The sequence below is a fragment of the Python bivittatus genome, unplaced genomic scaffold, assembly GCF_059951505.1.
Source record: "Python bivittatus isolate LINGU-HERP-01145 unplaced genomic scaffold, Pbiv_v1 ctg000160_np1212, whole genome shotgun sequence".
Lineage (NCBI taxonomy): Eukaryota > Metazoa > Chordata > Lepidosauria > Squamata > Pythonidae > Python > Python bivittatus.
Window position 1 is genome coordinate 7573732 of NW_028277076.1, and position 15409 is coordinate 7589140.

General features: G+C 45.6%; 1 protein-coding gene across 1 annotated transcript in view; it reads right to left on the reverse strand.

Moving 5' to 3' along the window:
- The window catches only part of LAMC3 (laminin subunit gamma 3), a 55388-nt gene that overhangs the window by 16488 nt on the left and 23491 nt on the right, over positions 1 to 15409 (reverse strand). Inside the window, exons 11-20 of the mRNA XM_025177396.2 lie at positions 14594 to 14706; positions 13495 to 13713; positions 8525 to 8713; positions 7928 to 8173; positions 6739 to 6892; positions 6111 to 6253; positions 5705 to 5883; positions 4889 to 5033; positions 3953 to 4158; positions 2088 to 2164 (exon numbers count right to left, since the gene is read on the reverse strand). Coding sequence (XP_025033164.1) covers positions 2088 to 2164; positions 3953 to 4158; positions 4889 to 5033; positions 5705 to 5883; positions 6111 to 6253; positions 6739 to 6892; positions 7928 to 8173; positions 8525 to 8713; positions 13495 to 13713; positions 14594 to 14706 — 1671 coding nt within the window. The remainder of the gene's footprint in view (positions 1 to 2087; positions 2165 to 3952; positions 4159 to 4888; positions 5034 to 5704; positions 5884 to 6110; positions 6254 to 6738; positions 6893 to 7927; positions 8174 to 8524; positions 8714 to 13494; positions 13714 to 14593; positions 14707 to 15409) is intronic.

Here is a 15409-nt window from a genome sequence, read left to right on the forward strand (position 1 = left end):
GAAACCCAACCGAGTGACTGCGGTGGCGGACATCTCCCCGCCTGTCGGCCCAAATCTGTCTGCTCTTCCTCAAAAACACATCCTCGTATTCCACCTTAAGCTGAAGGAACTGGAGAATTTCATCTGGCATTCTTGTGTACAGCATTTTGGTATAACGTAGTCCTTTGGTTGGTCTGCACTTCGAGCTGTTTTTACCTACAGCCGCCCACCCTCTCAGGTAGGCTGGCCTGAGAGGGACTCCCTGGCCCAAAATCTCTCCATGAGAGTCTGTGGCTGAGGGTGGACTAGATCCTGAGTCTCCTTGCTCCCAATCCAGCAGCTCTACCGCTGGGATTGAATGGAAAGGAAGGAAGCCAGGGAGGCTGCAGAGGGCTGGAAAGAGGATTGTCTGTTCCCATCTCTCTGTCCTTCTGCAGCCTCCCTGACTGCCCTCACTCTTCCATCTGAAAAAAGACCCTTGGAAGGGTCATTATGTCTCTTCTTTGGATTGAAGGGAAGGGTGGGCAGCCAGGAAGGGTGCAGGTGCCAGGAAAGAGGACTGTCTGTTCCCCATCTCCCTATCCCTCTGGAGCCTCCCTGGCTGCCCCCGCTTCCCCATCTGAAAAATCCATTGAAGGAATCCCCCCCCCCCCAAGATCTCCCTTTGGGATTGAATGAAAGGATGGGGAGCCAGGGAGTCTGCAGACAGATAGAGGATTGTCTGGTCCCCATATCTCACTTCGTAGCCTCCCTGGCTGCTCCCACTTTCCTCTCTGAATAAGCCTCTCCCCTTGTATTCCCCCTTGGGATTAAGGTGGGAGGCCATGGAGGATGCAGAGCGCTGGAGAGATGATTGTCTGTTCCCTTCTTTCTCTCCTTCTGCAGCCTCCCTGGCTGCCCTCACTTCCCCATCTTAAAAAGACCCTTGGAAGGGTCTTCTCCATTATGTCTCTCCTTTGCATTGAAGGGACAGGTGGGCAGCCAGGGAGACTGCAGGTGGCTGGAGAGAGGACTCTCTGTTCCCCATCTCTCTCCCCCCCTGCAGCCTCCCTGGCTGCCCCTACTTCCCATCTGAAACCCCTCCTGAAGTCTCCTTTTGGGACCTAATAGCAGCGTGGAAAGCCAGAAAAGCTGCAAATAGCTGGAGAAAGGATGGTCCAAGGAAGTTCAGGACATTCACACATTCTCCTTTGACACCTTGGAAAGAAATGCACACCAAAAGATCACACTCCCCAGGAGAAATGTCACCAAAATTCTCCTCTCCTTTAAGAGAAATCTCTACAGCCAATTCTGTTTTGCAAAATGGAAAATGCAGGAGGATATTTTGACATTGGATTTTTTTTTTCTGGCAAGTTCAAGAATAAATCAAAGATGGAAGGGCACACAAATTCTGGGGTGCCACTCAGAAGGAAATCTGAAGGAATTTACTCCCACAAAAGATTCTTCTCACATTCTAATTTGACAGTGAATATTGGCCCAATATTCTGTCTTGGATGAATATTCCCTACAAAGATATTGACTCCTTAATAGTTCATCCTCTGAATTTTAGATGATGGCAATTGACTTTCAGTTTTAGCTATCCAATATTTACAGCCCCTCTTTTAAAAGGTATCCTTTAAAAAAATCAAGCAGAGCCAACAGGAAAACTATTGCAGAGTGATTACACCCCCATTTGCAACGCAATTTATTAAAAATAACAATTTGCTAAGAGCAAAAATACGTCTTTTGCTCAGATCCTTTCTGAAACCAACACAGCCTCACCCACCCAAAAATCTATTTTTTAATTTATTTTTAAAGACTTACACAGCCCCCCTTCCCACCCCCATATTGTAACCACAACCTTGGGCAACTCACAAATTTTGCAGAAGTTCAAAAATATATTTTTTGGGAAGGCGCGTGGCAAAACAATTGCATTTGGGCGGTCCATATAACCAACCAGGCCAGATATTTAATCCGAGCTCCCCCAGTCAATCAATGCGTATTTCTGCTGATTAACCGACTAATTAACAAGTTTAATTAATTAATTAAATTAATTAAATTAATTGATTAACAAGTGCGCAATGTGAACAAGGATGGTGAAATCTGGTTATGGCAGCTTTTAAACTTACCCACGGGCCAATGTGCTGGATTCGAGTGCATGGCGGCTCCAATTTGTAGACCGATAGGAAATCCCAGAAGAAAATTCCTAGCAGGGCGGGGAAAAAATGGAAAATTGTTCTTTTGCTTCGGGCCGTCGCTTGGGAGAGTTGAGGGTAGCGGAAAGAAGAAACGTTTCATGATATGGAGAGGACAGAAAATCCTCAAACAGGGGGTGTGGGGAGAGGCTAATTTGCCATCATTTGTGAATTAAAAAAAATTAAACTTAAATTTAAAAAGATAAATTAAATACCTTTGCCCACTAGGGGGCGCCAGCTAGCAAACTTGGATTGCTCTAAAAAACTAAATTGTGTTGAATCGTTTTATTACAAACTGGGCGGAAGATCTTCAGGATAATCTGAAGATCTACTAAGCTTCCCGAAAGAAGACAGAACTAAACTCCTTTATTATGGCCAAAAATAAGGACGCGCCCGTGGATGCCTCCCGCAAGCTGTCGACTCAAGAGACGTTCCTTTAAAGAAATTAAAATAAATGTGTAATTGGCATTGGAAGCCAACTCCCGATAAATAAGTAAGTTCTAGTTGTTTGCAACTGCCATCGAAAGATAAACAAGCAACTTACATGTTAATCGCTTGCAATTGGCACTGGGTGCCAATGGTACATAAATAAACAAGCGTGCGCTCGTTACACTGGGCGCCGGGAGCCAATTGCAAAGGAATAAACGCATGCAAATGATTTACAATTGGCTCTGCAAGTCAATTACAAATAAATAAACAAACATTTGCGATTGGCACTATAAAGCCGATTGCAGATGAGCGATAGATAGATAGATAGATAGATAGATAGATAGATAGATAGATAGATAGATAGATAGATAGATACTGATTTACTCCTGGCTTTGCAAAATGAATTTGTTTCCATCATTTGCAGTGGGCTCTGCAAACACATTGCAGGCAGCCCTAAAAAGTGGAAATCGAATCAGGCAAAAGCATTCGTGGATACACATTTTGGTCCGGTAGAGCCTCCAGGCCCAGGAGCAGTGTATCTTGGAATCCTGGCTGACAGAGGCAAACCGGGGGAGATGATCTGGTTCCTTGCTGGGGAGGGCCTACAGATCGTAGTTTCGTTCCAAGGTTGCAGGTTGAGTGACTTCATTCACTCAGGTTTCAGCGTTTCAGTTAATAGCGTTGTGGGAATCGGGCAGTATCTTGGATGGAATTTGTGGTCTCTTGATTGTGGTTGTGTTTTGAAGGGGAGGAATTTTGTTCCTAAGTGCTCGGCAGCTCCCTTTGGAGCAGAACTTTATTTCACCCATTAATGCTGTTTTGAAAGACTCATTAATTTTGGCAGATGCCAGCGTTCTTCCCAATTAGATACCAATAGTTTGGAAACGAGGCGAATGACAACCGAAATGGATCCAGCTGGCCTTTACGACGGCAGAAAAATTGCAAACTTTTCTGCGTTCGTTATGAAATGGTCTCTTTTTATACCCGAGCAGCCTTTGATCGCCCCAGACTCTCAGCTGGAAGACTGCTTAGAAATTTGGATCCCACATAGCCTCCACTCCTATGTTCAATTTCCCCTTCTCGTGGCTCAAACCGCTTAAGGAAAATCATTCAGTGGTGTAGTATGATGGACGTTTGTGGGATATGAGAGAGAAGGAAAAAAATAGCACCCCGATTTTCTCCCTTTTTCACCCTAGTTTCTTTTACCCACCCCGTATCTCCCCCTCTGTTTTTTTTGCAGGGATCGATCGATCCATAGAGGGAGAGAGGAGAAGACGCGGGCTGGGGTTGAACTTCATCATAACTTCCCGACCTTAAGCAGCGTGGCGGGGATGGGAAGGGAGAAAGAGGGATGGGCAAAGATCTGGTACCGTGGTCTCCAGGATCTCACTGGCCATCTGGATCTCCTGATGGGTGGACTGCAGGGTGGAACAAATGTCAGAAAGGAGCCCACACATTTTGGTAGCCCGGTGACCGTCGCAACCGATGCTGCTGCTGGCGTTCCAGAGCCGACTGTAGGCATCACCCACCAAGTCCTTCAGCTCAGTCATCTTCTCCAAGAAAGTAACTTTCACACCTGGAACCGACACATCATCGCTTGGGTGGGCTTTCCAGGTCCATACCTCTAAAGCTGGACCACAAGAAATCTGGGGGTGGGGCAGAGAGGGAAGAAAAGCCAGTAGAGCCCTTCCATTGGCCTGGTGGTAAGTGAGACCTGCGTCTTCAGGTCCTGCCCTTTCAACTCTCCCCTTGCCCAAAGGCAAACACACTTACTTGTGAATGTTTGGAAACAAGGCATGGAGATTGGGGGAACGACCCTACAGCCCCTGAAGGCCAGGAGAAGTTTGCCAAAAGGTCCAAACCCAACTTCCCTGCCTTCCTTGTCCTCTAACACACAGGTACCCAACAGACTGGCCCACCTGATTTACAACATCAGTCCCATGTGATCTCTGACTCATCCTCTAGCCTGTTCTGTTGATTTGTGTGTGTGTGTGTGTGTGTGTGTGTGTGTGCACATGCACATGTCCATATGGGATAGAATGTTCATCACATATTTTCTGGTTCACATAATCCTCCAGTTCTTCTGAAGCGTTAGACCTCAACCCAGAGGTGATAGACGCTACTGTAACTGTGCAAATGTTAACAGAATTACATTATTCAAAGCAAGAGAATAAAGTTCATTTAATGTTTCACTCTCTACCCCTTTTTCTAATGTCCTCTGGGGCCCCAACCCTTTTTGTCCAAGAAAAGTGAGGTCTCCTGTTCTTCAGAAGATGACCCTCTTTCCAACCAGCCGTTGTTTTTACCTTTCAACAGGAACTGATGGTGGAGGTGGTCTCCACGCGGGGTCTCCCCAAGCATAACATGATAATAATCTGCTTTTGATCTGTCACAGTTGGGCTTCTGCAACCACGCTTCCATTTTTGCCAGCTTGTCCTTCAATCTATCTGTCTGCACAGAAAGAGGTCAACATGAGTCTGTCTTGGAGGAAGACATCATCTCTCCAAACATGTAGAATAGGAAGCCATGCAGATAGTCCTCGCTTAACGACCACTCATTCAGCGACCGTTCAAAGTTATGATGGCGCTGAACAAGGGGACTTATGATGGGTTCTTGTAGTTGTGGCTGTTGCAGTGTCCCCGTAATCACATGATTGCGATTGGGCGCTCAGTGACTAGCTCACAATTACAACGTTGCAATGTCCCACAGTCATATTTATGACCTTCCCTGCTGGCTTCCAATAAGCAAAATCAAAGCCAGCAGGAAGTTGCAAATGGTGACCAGGATTCACTTAATGATGGCCACTGGAAGTGCTGGAATTGCCGTCGCTAAGTGTTGCAGTCATGTGATGTCGTGCTTTAAGCTGTGTCACGTAGTGATGGAGTTGCCAGTCCCAATTACTGTTGTTAAGCAAGGACTACCTGTATACTGTATATTTAAGGAAGCTGACCAAAAGGCTGATTGACATTCTGTTAAGGGGACTAAAAGGCTGATCAAGAAAGTTGATATTCCAATGAACCAAAAGGCTGATTGATTGACAACACTCCATTAAGCCGACTGAAAGGCTGATTGACTGACTACTTGGCTGATCAAAGCAGACAACTTTGGAGCAGGAATCCTACCTCCTCTTTCACAAGGCTGTAGCAGAGAGGACACTCTTGGCATTGCTTACTTCCTGGGTCCAAGAAGTAGTTCACATCACACTGGTCACACTTGTAACCCACAAAGCCCTTCTTGCACACACATGTGCTGTTATCATGGCACTGGAGGGAGACCGAACCAATCTGGGAACAGTTGCAGGCTGGAAGGAAACAAAAAAGGGTGAAGGCATTTGGGGGTGGCCTCATTACTTGCCCAAATGATCATCTTCAGTGGGTGCAGAATGGAGGAGAAATCATCTTGGACAGGAAGAGCCTTGATTGTAGAATTTTGTTTGGGGTCCAGATGTCCCCAACCCTCCCCTCCACCTCCCTCAGGACGAGTCAATGAAGTTCTTTACAAACAGAGTCAAAGGGGGGCTGGGCCTACCTTGGCAGCCTTGGGAAGAGAAGCCAAAGAACCCAGCCTGGCACTGATTGCATGACAGTCCTGCCACGCCAGGATGGCAGACGCATTGCCCTGTGATGGGGTGGCAAGTGTTCTTCTGGGCTCCCACTGGGTGGCATTGACAACTTGGAGGAAAGAGAGAGAAGAGGAAATGTTTGGTTTAATGTAGCATGAGTCTCCTTGGATGGGACGGGCACCAATTGCCGACCATCATATGGAGCAAGTTTTTTCAACCTTGGCAACTTTAAGATGTATGGACTTCAACTCCCAGAATTCCCCAGCCAGCATGCATGGACCAACTCCCAGAATTCCCTATTCGGCATGCGTGGAGTCCGCCCCCTAGAATTCCCCAGCCAGCATGGGGATTCTGGGAGTTGAAGCCCACACATCGAAGCCCATGGGAATTCTGGGAGCTGAAGTCCACACATCTTCAAGTTGCCAAGGTTGAGAAGCACTGATCTAGAAAACCAAAGGGCACAGGGGATTTGGGGAGCCGTAATCCCAATACATCGAGAAGCCACCCATTTGTAAGAAGTTGCGTTTCGTAGCCCTGTTCTGCTTTTTCTGTAACTTTCTTCCCCTTCTCTTCCCTCCATCCCACTCCTATTACCTTCTGCACCCCAATCCTGGCTGTAGATCAAAATAGCCTTCAAGGCACTGGGTGCAGCCCCGTCCAGCGACATTGGGAAGGCAGTGACACTGGCCAGAAACAGGGTCACAAGCTTCTGGTCCGTGGGCAGAGCCTCCAGGATTACAGTTGCAGGCTAGGACGAAAGACAGCGAGAAGGAGAAACAGCCTTATACTGGGATACAACCGGTTGGCTAAAAAAGTGCACAGTCACGGCTACTGGTTTAAGCTCCTGATTCAACCAGGAACACTAAGAATACTGTGAGCTTTCTGAAAAGAGCTGATTTAGGACTTAATGGTGGCAGAAGTGGGATCAGAGTCTTGGAATCTGCCTGCAACTCATACAAGTCACCTTGCTCATTCATCCTGCACTGACACCAGCGAGGAGAGTTTACTGCTATCCTGGATTAGCTGGCTGTCTCATTTCCTCTCAACACATCACAGATTGTTGGAAGAAGCTCTTGAATGAACAAACAAGGGTATGCAATGGTGACTTTTTTCATTTGGAGGGCAGGAAGAGTGTAACGGGCTGTGAGAATGACCTCAGGAGACAGTGGACAGAAGGAAGAGCTGCAGCCTAGGCAATGGTCAGAGAAGAGAGATCTTAGTCCATGGAAGGAGAGAAGATGTGGGAAAGGTCTCAGAAGGGACCCTCCCTAGTTTTCAGGAGAGTAAAAGTAAGGGAAGGGGGAGGGACTTTCAGACTTGCAAGATTGTGTTACTGTAACTCCAAATAAAAGTTGTGGCATGGTTTTTGTTTCTTGGCAGGAAATCTCGAAGGGCTGACAAACAGGGAGTGATGTGCCAAGGGCTGGGCTCCTTCAAGTGGGCATGACCAAACTGGTGGGGCCAAATGAAGGAAAGAGATGGGGCAAAGCGATAAGCTGAATTTGATTGTGGGACCTTCAAATCCAATTGGGACGAAGCAACCTCAGTTGCACATAAAGGCCACCCCTTCTTATGCCTTTTCCACCTTTCTCTTCAGCGGCCTTAAGCGTGACAACACAGAGGCAACGCTCGTAGGGGTTTGGCGGAGTGCCACTGGTTGAGATCCAAAGTAGCCTTGATTTGATCACCGGCACCATTGGCTTGGCTGGCAGGATGGCTTCCTGCCATCTTGGCTACCCCAAAAACCTTTGGGACAGTTCTCATGCTTAGTGGGGGGACTCACGTGCGCATTTGATGGCTGGGTTAGCCGCCAAAGGATTTCCGAAGAAGCCGTCCCGGCACCTCTCACAATGTTCCCCCGCAGTGTTGTACAAGCAGCGCAGACACTGGCCTGTGGATGTGTCGCAGTTGCCCACTGCGTTGGGGTCCACGTTGCCCCTGCAATCACAGCTACCGCAAGGGCGCACAGATCCGTTTCTTCCCAGAGGATCCCCAAAAAAGCCATCATCGCACAATTCACAGAGCCGCCCTGGAAGGATGCAAACAGAATATTGGTAATGACGACGATATTCCTAATAAGAATCATTTTGCAAAGCCTTCTGTTTCTAAAAGACAGACCTAATTACTGTTTCTCCATGGTCAAACAGGTCTGGTAGATTTCTGAAATAAAAAAGGCTTGCCGACTCTCTTTTATCAGAGACAAAAGATGACAATCAGTGCTCAGCCGTCTCTTCTAAACTGCTGCCAATTTCTTTTTTAAAAGCCTGTTCTTTCTTCTGGCTCTCAATAAATCGCGCTAATGAGAACTCTATGAGAATTGCGTTTGGACAAGAATCGGTTTCAGTTTTAGGCTGGGTGGTGCCCTGGTGATGTCACCCACCTCTCTGTCCCGGGGGACAGTGTGTGCAGACCACCTCTCCGCTGTCCAGGATGGTTGTGCAAGGCGTTCGTCCTGGACAAGGGCAAGGTTGGCAGTCGTCAGGACGGCCGACGAAAGGGTTGCCGTAGAACCCAACAGCGCATCGCTCACAAGCAGGTCCTTCAGTGTTGTGAAGACATTGGCAGATGCCTGTGGAGGGGGGAGGGGAGGAGGAGGAAGAGGAGGGAAAGGCAGAGATGAAGAAATCTTAGAAAGTTTCTCTTAGGAAGAAAATACACTTAGGAAGTGTAATGGGGTGGGGGAGTGACCTTGGGAGACAGGAGGAAGAGCTGCAGGCTGGACAATGGTCAGATAAGAGGCAGCTGAGCCCGTAGAAGGAATGGGAGCCTGGCAAAGGTTTCAGAAGGGACCCCCCCCCCCCTCCAGTTTCTGGGACTGTAAAGGCAAAGGGGGAGAGAGGTACTTTCAGACTGGCAAGATTCTGTTAATGCCACCTTACAATAAAGATAGAGCTAGTAATCACAGTTGTGTTTCTTGTCTGGACTACCTCGAAGGGCTAACATCCATCCTGCAAGTCTGAAAGTACCACTCCCTTTGCTTTTACTCTCCCAAAAACTAGGGAGGGTCCCTTCTGAGGTGCTTTTGTCACCCCCTCCTCCTTCAGAGTCAAATTTCATTTATCAGACCATTGTCTAGGCTGCAGCTCTTCTCCTGTCTCCACAAGGTCATTCCCACATTCCATTACAGGAAGAGAGAGAAATCCATCTTGCTGGGACTTGGACTTCCATCAAGAGTTTACCTTGTACAACCTGTAGAGGGAAGAGGGAACAGCCTTGAGGAACAGGGGGAAGAGCTGCTATCAAGACGCTAGTCAGATAAAAGAAATCTGCAGCACTGTAATCTGAGAAAGCAACTCAGACAAGACCCTCTGTCAGGATCTATGCAAGCCAGAGCCTTCAATTGTTTTTTATTGCTTTTACTTTTATTGCTAAGTATAGATCAATAGTAGAATAGTGGGAATGTTATTTTAAACCATTTGCTTGACCTGCCATAAAAAGGGGGGAGAGGAGGCCAGGTGCCGTTATCTCTATCTTGAAACAGACATCCAAGGCCAGGAGGTGTGAGAACCGGGGCAAGGCGCGAAGAGTTGCAAGCGGGAAAGGAAACCTAGAAGGGGGGGAAATTGGGCTTAAAAGGACAAGGCTTTGCTTTGTAGAATTAGACTCAACAAACTATGATGCTGTACGCTTCTCCTGAATAAAGAAATCTCTGATGGAACTTTTGGTCTCCAGAGGATTTACTGAACTTTGGGACTGAGTGTGCAGACTCTGACACCCTCCCTAGTTCTCACGAAGATAAAGGGAGGGGAAGAGAAGCGAATTCAGACTTGCAAGATTCTGTTACTATAACCTTACAACAAAAGTAGTATTGAACTACATGACACTGAATTCCTAGTCTGATCTGCCTTGAAAGGCTGACCACAACCCACCATGCAAAGAACTTGGCCAAGAGAATGATTTTGTTTGATGTCTGTTGCCAACAGCATTTCCATTTAAATAGGGAAAACCACACCCCACCAAACCAAGACTCCACTTTAAAATAGTTTTCCCCAATGTTTGAAAACTGAACATTTTGTGTTTTCATGACTGGTAACAAGAATTAAAAAACCGAAAATGGCACATTTCAAGCGGAGCAAAGCTAGGGTCCCTTTGAAAAGTAGGGAGCAGCATTCCTGGTCTGGCTTTGGACGCCCATGTAAGCAATGTTCAAACCTGATTCCTCTAATGATTTAGAAGCCACGGCGCCCAACAAAACACACTCTCCCGTCATTATTCAAGAAATCACTCCAATGGGATTTTTCTTTAACACGGAGAAGGCAAAAGAAAATCCAGCCAATTAGAGGTGCAGAAATAATTGTGCAAGGAAAAACAAATGAGTACATCTAGTTTATCACCATGGGCAACAATGATGGTTTATTTAGGGCTTGGAGAGTCCAGGAAGGAATCAAAGAAGAGAAGAATGGAGAAACGTTGGCTAATTTTCCCGCAAAGCTTTTAAAGCTCAAGTTGATGGCAAAATTGGAAAAGGGAAGATGACCTTGGAAATGGGGTGGACAACTTTTGATAGCCAAAGGGATGTTGCACGGAAGAGTTTTGGGAACGGGGAGGAAGCGCAGATGAAAATAAGTGGAAATACCTCACCTCCATCTGAGTTTGGGGTATTTTCTCGAGCGGGGGGGAAGTCATGTTTTTAAAAACTGCGTTAAGCCTCGTTTGTGGCGCTGTCATGCAGGGAGGAACGGTTTAATGACTCGAAAAAGACGGTTAGAAGGAAACCCAGTTGGATCCGTGACACAGAGGGCTGGAAGATCAAAGCCTGGGCAGTGAGGATCAACCACGCTGGAATTCAGTCATCAAAAGGAAAGTTTGGGAGGGGAGTTGGAGGAACTCATGTGCCAAACACGTGCCATTTCCCATTCGGAAAGGCAACTTTTTTTTTTAAGTTTGGGTTACGAAAGAGTGCCCCAGTTGTTTTCCAGCAAGCAATCCAGATGTTGCCGTGTTCAAAGGGATGGGGAGAGAACTGGACCCGCCCGTGGCTGAGCTGGTGGCTGCATGAACGCATCGTCTGAGTTCGGGGGTGATGCTGCAAACGAACGCTGCTCGCCAAGCTGCAAAAACCGGCAACGAGGAAGCTAACGGGGGTTACGTCGAATCCAGCTTAGTGCGTCGTGTGAACGTAGCCGGGAGGTCTTTAAATAAAGGGGTTAGCTGCAGTGTGCAGGCCAGCCAACATATCTGGGCGTTGTAGAATCAGAGCCTTGGATGAGTCCCGCCAAGGTCATCTAGACTGACCCCAGTATGGGACCACCTTCCTTGCCTGCTTTCCTCTGCGACTGACCACTGAATTAACTCGACTTATGCTGGCTAAAAGCAAAACCAAGGGGAGGGATCCAAGCCAAGGGAAGACCTTCAATCCTGCTGAAATCCATGGGCTGTGGATAAAAATGTAGTCTAGATTGGACTGATTTCAGCCAGGACCAGCTTCAAACTGAGTTAGCGGGGCCTCCGGAAAGCCACGTTCCAACTGAGAACTCTGCTCCAGGCTTTTTCCAACAGGCGTTTGCCAGATCAATTGGACTACAACTCCTATCCCATGGCCCGGCTGGCTGAGACTGATGGGAGTTGTCATCCATCAGACACAGACGTTGCACTAGTCTTACACTAGTTTTCTATGTAATGTGATGCACTCCACAAGTTACACAGCCACAGTCCCTTATTCAAAAGGGCAAGATCGTGCCAAGCCTTTTGCGGTCTGCCATAGAGACGGGTCGGCCGTTAAAGAGTTCAGAAAGTTCGCTCTGGTCATGAAGATTGTTTCCTTGCCCCCTAAGAGAGGTGTTTTGATTTATTTTAATTTATTCTTCTGAAATCTGCAGGGCCCACCCCTGAAGCCACTTGCAGTTATTTTTAGAGACCCGAATCTAACATCCTCGAAGAAGATGACATCACCTCCTCCTTAGGCGCAAATGATGCTGTTTTGAATTATATTTTGGATTACATGCCATCAAGTCGTGGTCGACTCGGAGCGACCCCCTAGATGGATTTTTCTCCGTGAATTTAATATTATATATTTTGTGCAATTTATGCAATTAGAGTTGAATCGGGGGATCGGAAATGGAACTAACCCCAATTGCTGGGGGAAAACCGACTTTTTTTTTCATCAGTATCATCTTTTATCCAGATGTGGAACTGCATTTAAATCCAGTCTAACCCCAACCTTTCGTCAAACGTTTTAGCTTTTTTTTTGCAAAAGCAGGGAAAAGCTGGGCCAGTCACACTGGCCACTGAATATTATTTTTCTCCCAATAGCCTGGAAAAGGTCAGCTTAAAACACAGACCCACAAAACTGGCTCTAAGATCCAAGGACTTCTTGGATTAGAGAAAAGGCAATATCTCTATTTACTGCTGACTGGATAGACTTTTTACAGTAACAGAAAAAAATGAACTGATGATTTATGGTTTTGATGATTGCAAAAAATAGATTATAGAAAAAAAGAGATTTTTGGGGGGGTAACCATAGAGTAAGAGGTAATTTTGCATTTGTACTTATAATTTGTACTTATAAATGCTGTAAAGAAAATCAGAAGCTTCTTCTGTTTTGTTTCATTCTTCCTTTTTGCACTTGTTCTTTCTCATTTCCTTCCTTCCTTCCTTCCTTCCTTCCTTCCTTCCTTCCTTCCTTCCTTCCTTCCTTCCTTCCTTCCTTCCTTCCTTCCTTCCTTCCTCCCTCCCTTCCCTTCCCTTCCCTTCCCTTCCCTTCTATTAGTTTAATAACAATTGTGTAAAAAAAAAACCTAGCTCTAATAAGCATTTAAAAATATTTAATATTTATTAAATCAGGTGAATCAGGATCCAAGAACTGAGAGTGGGCACCCTAGCCTACCTCACAAGGTTGTTGTGCGGAGAACGGGAACTCATTTGCAGTCCAAATCTGAACCAATGACATTAGAATTTGAAACAACATGCATAATATATAATAATAGTATTTAGTATTAATATTAATTATTAATTAATTAATTAATAATATAATAATTATAATAATGTATGATTATTGAAGTACAGATTAGAAGTTAATTAGAGATTAAATATAGATTAAATACAGTAATATAATGATTCATTATTGTTATTAATAATATTAATTAGAGATTAATTAAGTATAGATTAAATACAACGATATAATGATTCATTATTGTTATTAATAATAATAATAATCGCATGGGGAGTTTATGTGATGTTGCAGAGCTGGGCCTGGGATCCACGGGGTTGGTTGGCTGTATTTATTCTGTTTTTATTTCATATTACGGTGAGCCACCTAGGATGATCTTGTATAGAAACTGACAGGTGGCCAAGTCAGTTTCCAAATAAGCGAATAAAAGAGAGAAGGGAGAGGACAAACATTCAACTCACCCGTGTTGGGATCACAGCTGCCGTGCTGGTTGCAGGTACAAGGCACGCAGCCTGCAAACGGTCCCCCCCCAGTGATCTCCCGTTTGTAACCCGGTGTGCAAAATTCACAAAATTGGCCTTGGTATCCTTGGGGGCAGGTGCATTCTTCAACCCCCGAAGCCCGTGGGGAGACCCCCGGACGCGCAGAGGCGAGGCGAACTTCCTTCAGAGCAATTCTGCCTGTAGAAAGAAGAGACACAGCTCTTGCCGGGAGAATAAAAATTCAGCGTTCTTCAATCCAACGACAGGCAAGGAATGAAAGGGGACAATAAGGAAGGCCCTTCCGACCTACCTCACAGGGTCGTTTTGGGGGGTGACATGAGAGGGGAGGCTCCCTCCTACATAAGGTGTCGTAAAAAAAGGTTAAAAAGTTTTAAAAAGTTTAAAAAGTAAACAAAAGGAAAATAGGAAAAAAAACAAAGCCAAAAAAAGGTTAAAAAGTTTTTTTTAAAAAAAAGTGTCGTAAAAAAAAGTTTAAAAAGTTAAAAAAAAAGTTTTAAAAAGTTAAAAAAATTTTTTTAAAAAGTTAAAAAAAAGTTTTAAAAAGTTAAAAAAAAGTTTTAAAAAGTTAAAAAAGTTTAAAACAATAAAAAATTACAGGGAACACTAGAGAGACGAATGCTAAACAAACACATTTCAATACTGACTTTTTTCAATGCTGGTACTGATTCTATGTATCTGATTCTGATTCAGTCTTCCCCTAAATAACGTACCTCAAAACATCGAATTAGATTTTTTTTGTTTTTAAAAAAAAAAGGAGTTGAGATTTGGCCCCTGCTCCAAGGATCGGGGATTTTAAAATGGGGAAGGGTCTCTGAAGGTCATCTAGTCCAACCCTTGGCTCAGCGTAGGAAGACTGAACTGCTAGATCCTGCTTTGGTTTTTATCTACATCCAGTGGGATTTTCCTCTCCATCAACAGCTCTAACCATCTAAAAGTTTCTCCAACGATTTGGCCGAACTCTGCAATCGTTTGTCCTTCTGTTTCGACCTAGCATGACCAAGTTCCGCTTTCCCCCTGGACCTATCCAGGACCGTCTTTCTTCTGGTCTTCAGCTTACCCGATCTGGGTTTACTTCTGACTTGGATCTGGAGCTTCGTCAGGTTGGAAAGCATCCGCTGGAACTGGAACGCCGACAAAGCCGAACTCATCGCGTCTTCCGCCTCGTGCAACCTATGACAAACCAGCCCGGTGCCGGAATCAGACATGACCATTTGCAGAAAAGCAAGCTGAAGGATTAACCAGTCTTTGCTCAATCTACTTTGAAAAAAACCCCCAAAACCAAACCTTAATTCCCCTGTACGTCTTTTCAGGAACTCAGCCCTTTGCTGTTTTCTGGATATTTATAGCTTTCCCAAAGAAAGGGACGTGCCATCGATCAAACCTTCCTGCTGTTGGCCAGCAGCGGTTAGAGTTAATTGAACAGCATCAAAGGGTATTGCAGAGCTCAGCATGGCGATTGCTTTTCAAAAAAAAAAATCCAACGGGCTGCTTAGATGAAGACACCCCTGCCGTGTATTACACGTTTACAGGTCGGTTAAGTTGAGGACCTTCGCAGTCCAGCATTTTGTGGCTCAGAGGGGGTGATAAGAGCCTTTGGGGTGCTCACAAACAGCAGACAGAGTCCCACCTTTCTCCTCACTGCAAACATGGCCCCAAGGCAACATGGAGCCTTCAAGACTAAGAGCCCTGATAGACCCGTTCCCCAAGCATTTATCCAAGTTATACAATCACCTTCTAAAACTAGGTCATCGGCAATGTTGCACTCCCAGTTTTCTAGGAATTCTTGGGTATATGTTCCCAAGACCCAGTGATTTATGACTTCTCTTGTGACATCATCTAATTATAGCCCTATTTCTACCAGAACCATTCCCAT